Source organism: Glycine soja, chromosome 12 (assembly GCF_004193775.1).
Source record: "Glycine soja cultivar W05 chromosome 12, ASM419377v2, whole genome shotgun sequence".
NCBI lineage: Eukaryota > Viridiplantae > Streptophyta > Magnoliopsida > Fabales > Fabaceae > Glycine > Glycine soja.
Window position 1 is genome coordinate 43,484,718 of NC_041013.1, and position 6,737 is coordinate 43,491,454.

The 6,737-nt window shown below is 34.0% G+C and overlaps 1 protein-coding gene across 3 annotated transcripts; it reads right to left on the reverse strand.

The window, feature by feature from the left end:
- On the reverse strand, window positions 1-5,293 carry LOC114379804 (protein GRAVITROPIC IN THE LIGHT 1-like). 3 transcript variants are annotated; one of them, XM_028338536.1, is made up of 3 exons: window positions 4,983-5,293; window positions 4,465-4,628; window positions 1-1,864 (listed from the first exon to the last, which is right to left on the reverse strand). In XM_028338536.1, the coding sequence occupies exon 3, from the start codon at window positions 1,862-1,864 to the stop codon at window positions 452-454; it is 1,413 nt and encodes a 470-aa protein (XP_028194337.1). In that variant the 5' UTR covers window positions 4,465-4,628; window positions 4,983-5,293; the 3' UTR covers window positions 1-451. The 3 variants fall into 3 exon arrangements, with proteins under 3 accessions (XP_028194337.1, XP_028194338.1, XP_028194339.1); XM_028338537.1 differs by lacking the exon at window positions 4,983-5,293 and adding an exon at window positions 4,726-4,957; XM_028338538.1 differs by lacking the exons at window positions 4,465-4,628; window positions 4,983-5,293 and adding an exon at window positions 3,904-4,375.
- Window positions 5,294-6,737: the final 1,444 nt, after the last annotated feature.

The window sequence follows — 6,737 nt, forward strand, 5'->3', positions numbered from 1 at the left end:
TTGAGCAGAACAAAGATTAATAAAATAAAATATAAAAAAGAAAAGGAAAAGAGGATTATAAAATTCCCACCTATATATCATTATGTACATATTATAAATTATAAAATGCAGTGTTTACTAAAAGATGCATAACAGCTAGACAATCCCTGTCACCGGCCTAATAATAAAATTTTGGGGGGATGTCTCTTTGATAAATCTGGCATAAAATTAAAAAAAAAAATCCAAAGAAAAGGGCAGTTCCCAATGCAACGGTCCAATGGCTTTTTCTTTTCAAAATGACCAAAATACAAATGGACAAAGATGCCCCAGTGAGTTAGCCTATAGGCAGAGTTCAGTCCCCACAACAAGGCCCCTTCATTTCCCTCCAAAAATTTCTTTTTCACTAAGAAAATAATGAATTGCCTTCCAGTTCAATCACCTGAGTTGTGGGGTCAGTAAGTGCTTGCAGCAACTACCTTTGCTTTGTTGAAGTTATTTTTTTTTTAACCTTGGTTTGGTGCTGTGAGAGGTACACTTGACACTGTAAAACAGTTTTACCAATCCTAAACCCTGGAACTACTGTGAAAGCAACTTGTGGATCTGATTCCACTTCTGAATAGAGGAAGACTTCATCATTCACACTTTCCATGTACACATCAGAGAATCTGCACCCTTTCCCCACTTGGAAGATTGAAGCCTGAGGCTCATAGGAGAAGGCCAAGCAGTGTAGAAGCCACACCCTCTTCGCCATCTCGGCGAATGAGGCAAAGAATTCAGTGTCTGGAAACCCTCCTGCATTCACAAGGTTCCTATGACTCAGGTTGCCAAAAAACGATGACTCCATCTTGGGATGGACAAGTCTCGAATACTTGACCCGGCAAAACTTTGCGAACGATGATCTTGGCTTCTCGGCTAGGTAGTACTTTGCCTTCATTGATTTCATCTCATTGAACTTCCCAAAGAACCACTGTTGTCTCCTGTTTTTGTCTAGAAGAGACTCGCTTGAAAGGGCGAAGTTTGGAATGTGGAATGCATCAAACATTTCCCTGCAAACAAAGGCCTCGATCGCAAAACACTTGTGATCTTCCGCCATATAAACCACATTCTGCTCGATGGCGTCGACCGTGGCATCAACGTCCCAACCTGCATATCTCATCTCATCAACAATCAGCCTCACAAAGTTGCGAATGGACCGGACCGTGTGGCGAAGAACCGTGATGAAATGGCTAGGACTTAATCCTGTTATGTGAAGATTATCAAGCCCGGATAGTTGGCCACTTTGATTCAATCTCTTCTCGATTGCCTTGTTCTGCCTATTAGCTTCCTCCAACTTCTCCCTAAGAAAAATTATCTCGGAATCCTTGAGCCTCACCTGTGACTCCAACTTCTTCCCCATGATCTCGTAGGTTTTGATCACACCCAGCAATTCCTTGGATTCGGCCTCGAGTATTGCAGTCTTGGGTGAAGGATCAAACTGTTTCTTCAAGTAACATTGCTTTAGCTCAGATAAGTTCTTCAACTCAGACACTAGCAATTGATCAGCAGCTTCAATGCCATCAGGGTCAAAAGGTGACTGAGCATACTGCAACTCAGCATATGCAGCTTTAACAGTTGAAATGCTAGCAAAAAGCTTTGCCAAAAGTGCTTCATTGGCCTCTCTCTCTTGAAGGTCTTCATCATCATCTTCATTGAATGACTCAGACCAATTCAGTGTAGCCTTACTCTTACCAATGTTCCCTTCATCCTTGAGATTTGCATCAGATATAACATTCTTCAATCCATCAACTGAAGCAATTCCAATCAGTGCTTTGACATGAAGAACCTTCGCAAAATTGCGTGCCAACTTCTTTCGCGGGGTCACGGCCGACGGCTTCACTGATTCCATCTGCACAAGCAACCACCACCACCACCAAAGTTTCCAAATACAGATCAGAAATGTGATTATTGAAATGTATATATGTATATGCAAGTGGCAATATCTTTAAAGGGTTTTCACGAGGACAATAAAATAAAGTGTTATAACACGATGGTGATCATGATTAGCATGTTCAAGCAAAAGCTATTAACAAAAACAAAAGGGTAATGCTTTAACACATAGATCGAGGCCCTTTAGTAGAGGAAGGAATTTTTCTTTTTGTAATACTCCATCTATTAAAAATTTATTGTATAACCAATTTTTAAAGAGTGTCAAAAAGCAGTTTCTAACACGCAATGTGTAGGAAGCTAAGAGAATAGAAACCGAAGGCCAAGGATCTAAAGATACATTAAAAAGCTCAAAATTGTAGTTTATCCACGTAATACTAGGCATCCTGTCCATCATGGCAATTTGCAACATGATTCTTAAACACAAAACCAAGGTCTTACGTAACAAGATTGAATAATTAAAATTAAATAATAAATAAATACAGTTTAATAATACTGTGAAAAAGCAAAACTTTAGGAGTAATAGGTCCTGATTTAACACCACCTCCAAGCAAGAAAACAATATCATCATTTCAACATACTTTATTTCATCCTAATTTCGCTTCAAGGAGTATTGAGCAATAGGCTCAACCAAATGGCCCATCAATCAATTAATCATAGCCTCTTTTATTCTATAATAATAAGTAGCCGGTGAATTAGTTTTCTTTGGCATGAATTATTATATAAGCAATAATAATGATTAAAGAGGGTCTCCATCAACCTTGATTTTCCATTCACTTCCTATGTTTTACAAAGGAATGGTAAAATCAAATTATAAAATCAGTTATATTACAATTTTTGTAGGGCAATCATAGGATCTAGGTAGATCATAGTTGAATTGCGACTCTCAATGAAACCAGTTTAAAAAAACTGACTACTATTCTTCTATTGAATATATATATATATATATAGGCCTGATTCATAATCCTTAGGATTCCCTGAGTTATGCATATCCAATACCACTATCTAGCCTGCAGTAAGATAGTACTTAGCCAACAGTGTCAAATATAGAACACATATGAAAGTGAATATATACATGTCTGACATGGTATATCTAACTTTATTATCGTGACAAATGGAAAATGTGTTACTACGGAGCATGTATCAAAAGGGGGGAAAAAGTTAGTGAAATGTTTTCCCATATAACTAAGGACCTCACCAAGAAAAATTAAAATTAATAACGCAACAATTTAGGTATTATTTTTAAAAAATTGTCGCAAATTTTTTTAACCCCAAATTAGTCCTGAAAAGGTAATATTTTTAATTTTTTGTGGTGCAAGTAAAAACGGGACCATGTAAAATAACATAAACACATGTTATAGAGAAGACATTTATATCGCCCAAAAATACGTGTGCTTAGTAGGCCGGCAAGAGTTTATAGGGGAAAAGAGAAAAGGAAAAGTAAAATGAAAATGGAATGCCATTGTCTCACAAAATACCATTTTTATTTTATTTTTATCCAAGTGAAGAAAAAACTGGATTTTTGTTTTAAATAATTTTCCTTTAAACAATTAAAAAAATCTAGTCATTTTTTCTTGTCTCTTATTCCTTTGTACCCTTTTTACATCCATACTCAAAGTGTACATGTTTCTTAAACAATAATATATATTCTATAAAACAAATAAAGACAAGAAATAGTTTAGGCAAATAGACAATGTTATGATTGTACATCATAGTTAGGAGAGATAATTTAAATTTCCCGTGACTAAAATCACGGCCTCTGAGCACTTGTACTGTGTACAATTGTACCATAACGGCGAAAATTAGAAAGCTGTAGAAGAATATTACTACCACTTAATTACCACTAAATTATTCTTTTTAACTGTTAAAAATTAAAAATATAATAAGGCGTAACGTTTCTTATACAAAAGAGTAGTATATTATTACCATTATTAAAAAGTAAAGAAAGAGAGATAAAGGTGAATCCAAATATTTTTTACAGAGAAGAACTGTGCCACATACTGATATCTTTCCAAAGTTAATGTCATTTCAACATCCATTATGTCAGACGTTCACATGCCTATCATTAAAAAAGATCAAAATATTACAACATGAGAGATTCTTCGTGCTCTAAAAAAATCCATATTTTACCTTCCAAAAAAACACGGGACAAGAATTCGAGACACAAAAAAAATCATCCCAAAGCAAAAAAATTTGAAATTTAATTTGCAGTTTCACAAGTACCATACTCCCCCACACACATTACAATTTAAAGCACCCCAAAAGTCTCAAACGCTGCCAGAAATCATGCGTTAACATTGCAATCAATGGTTCAAAACAGACAAAGAAACAACTAATAAGTATGCGTAAATGAAGCATTCTTATGCCATTGCTTTCCCTTAGCCACGGCAATTTTTTCCACTAATGGTTACATTTTGCGACCAACATTACCCGCACCAATTATAACAAATGTTTTCTTTAGAAAAATATTTCATAGAATAAATAAAGGCATGAAATCATGAATTAGATTTTGTGAAAAAAGAAAAATCCCAAAAGTAGAGAGTAGGGAGAAATTAAACGTACCTTGAGAAATATCGCGAGAAATTGAGGGGGGGCGAAGCTGTCAACTTCTCGTCATTGAGAAACGTACATCACAAGAAAACAGAGAGAGAAATTAAATATGCGATTATTATTTATTTATTTTTTTGTTGCTCTCTAACTCCGAATGCGACCCTGAGAGAAACACCCTGTAACCAAACACGGAAGAACCATCAACACCATCAAAGAGAAAATACAACAAAAATCAAAAGGACTTTTCTCCAAACTTGAAAAACAACAACACACCCGAAAGAGGCAAAACAATGAGCTCCAGTAACAACAACAACAACAACCCAAAAAAAAACATAGGATCATAAAAAATGTGAGCAGCAAGAGACCCAACATGAAAAAACTCTCAAAGATGAAAACTTTCCCTTTAGAAGATAATAAAAAAGCCATTTTTTGCCTCCAAAACCAAACCAAGACACCAGAAGACACTGGGAAAATGGCATGGTAAACTGCTAAAACTAGAATGAAAGGGTTAAGGTTGTTTCAAGGTTTACCTTAATATAAAGAAAAAAGTTCCTAGAAAGAAGGGGAAAATGAAGCACTTGGGTGTGTGTGTTTGTGAGCTTGGAAGAGAAGGGAAAAGACTGTTGAGCCTGAGAAGAGGGGACTAGGTGGGGGTATTGGCAGGGACAGAAATACCACAGCTGGAGTATAGAGAAAATTGTAGAGAGAGAGAAATTAATGAGAGAGAGAGAGAGAATGAGAACTCTAGAGGGAAATAGAGCTGGCAGAAGAAAAACAGAGGAGGAGAGAGAGAAGGAGTAACAAAAAGGGACGCAGATGATCGTAATCCGTCTGAAGTCCCAACCTGACTTTTGCGAAATTAGAACGCCACGAAGGTCCAGTCATTTTTTTAATAAATTTTAATGTCAAAAAATGATTTAAATATGTACTATTTTAATAACATTTCATGGTCTGAAATTAATTTTATTAAAATTCAAAATAAATATACTTGATCTTTTGAGTTCGACTCTAACGTTCGAATTCAAGTTAGACACAATTAGAAAAAAATTAACGTAAATGTTTTTTATGTTAAAATTAATGATTGTGCATTGAATCATGTGAATCCATTAGAAATTAGATGTGTTTCGATTGCAGTGGCATCTAATTGAATCTACATCTAATTTTCTAATTCAGTGTCTGTTTTAGATGGATGTTAGTAGAATTAATTTTCGATGAAAATGATTTTGCTTAAAATTAATTTTAAAATAATGTGATTTATGTTTCAACATCTTGTCATAAAAGTAATTTAAAAGTAAAATTCAGTATAAAATTTTGAATCCCACACAACAAAAATTACTCAAAGATACTTCAACACATAATTAATTTTGAATTCATAATTTATTATGATTTTTCTTTAATGCGAAATCAAACATATAAAAATATAATTACAATTCATTTTTCAATGTAACTCAATTGGTCACTCATATAGTTTTTATGTTTATGACATGGTTGCCTATTCAAACATACTCACCATAATTGATATAATGTTTAAGATAAGAATTTTTTCATTTATGTTAATTTGTCATTAAATGACAGTAAAAAAATTACTTTAATGCATAGTTTATTTTTTTCTTTTGTTTTAAGAATTGAATTTGAGGTTAGTGATTGAGTTAAAAATTATGTTTAAGATAATTACTAAGTAGTTACGTGTTCCGGAATAGTGTTCCTTTCTTAGGTTAGAGGTCTCCTATTCTCGAGATAAAAAGTGTATTCTCTTTCTACTCTTGGGTGGGATATGGGTAATATAGAATTTATTAATAATGATAAGATCTGATTATATCTTATTTCCATATTTCACATAGACAATAGATAATTTAGATAAGATATAATTACATATGGTTGACATATAGTTATGATATGATTAGGATATAGATTAAGATATGATAAGATCTCCTAAAATTATAAGATAAGGCGTTGATAATCAAAGTGGATAGACCTTTTGTATTGGAGTGAGGTCGATCAACCTATACCTATGAGGTTGGGCATGTGATTGGTCGATTGGGATAAGCCCAGTGGAGATCAAAGGACACACAACACATTAGCTTTAAGTATAATAGTGCAAAAAACTTAAAGCATGAAATTCATAGCTCATTGAGCTCGACCCAATGGAGACTTGACGGTATAATATGTAAACAAGTTGAGTTAAACATTTACAATTTAAGATTGGTATGTGAAAAAATGGAGTGCACATGTTTAGTTTATTATTTAAAAAAAATGTTAGTTATACATTTTTTTATTATTGATTA

Excerpts from the sequence above, each read along its gene's own strand:
- LOC114379804 (XM_028338536.1), bottom strand. The coding sequence starts at position 1,864 with ATGGAATCAGTGAAGCCGTCGGCCGTGACCCCGCGAAAGAAGTTGGCA.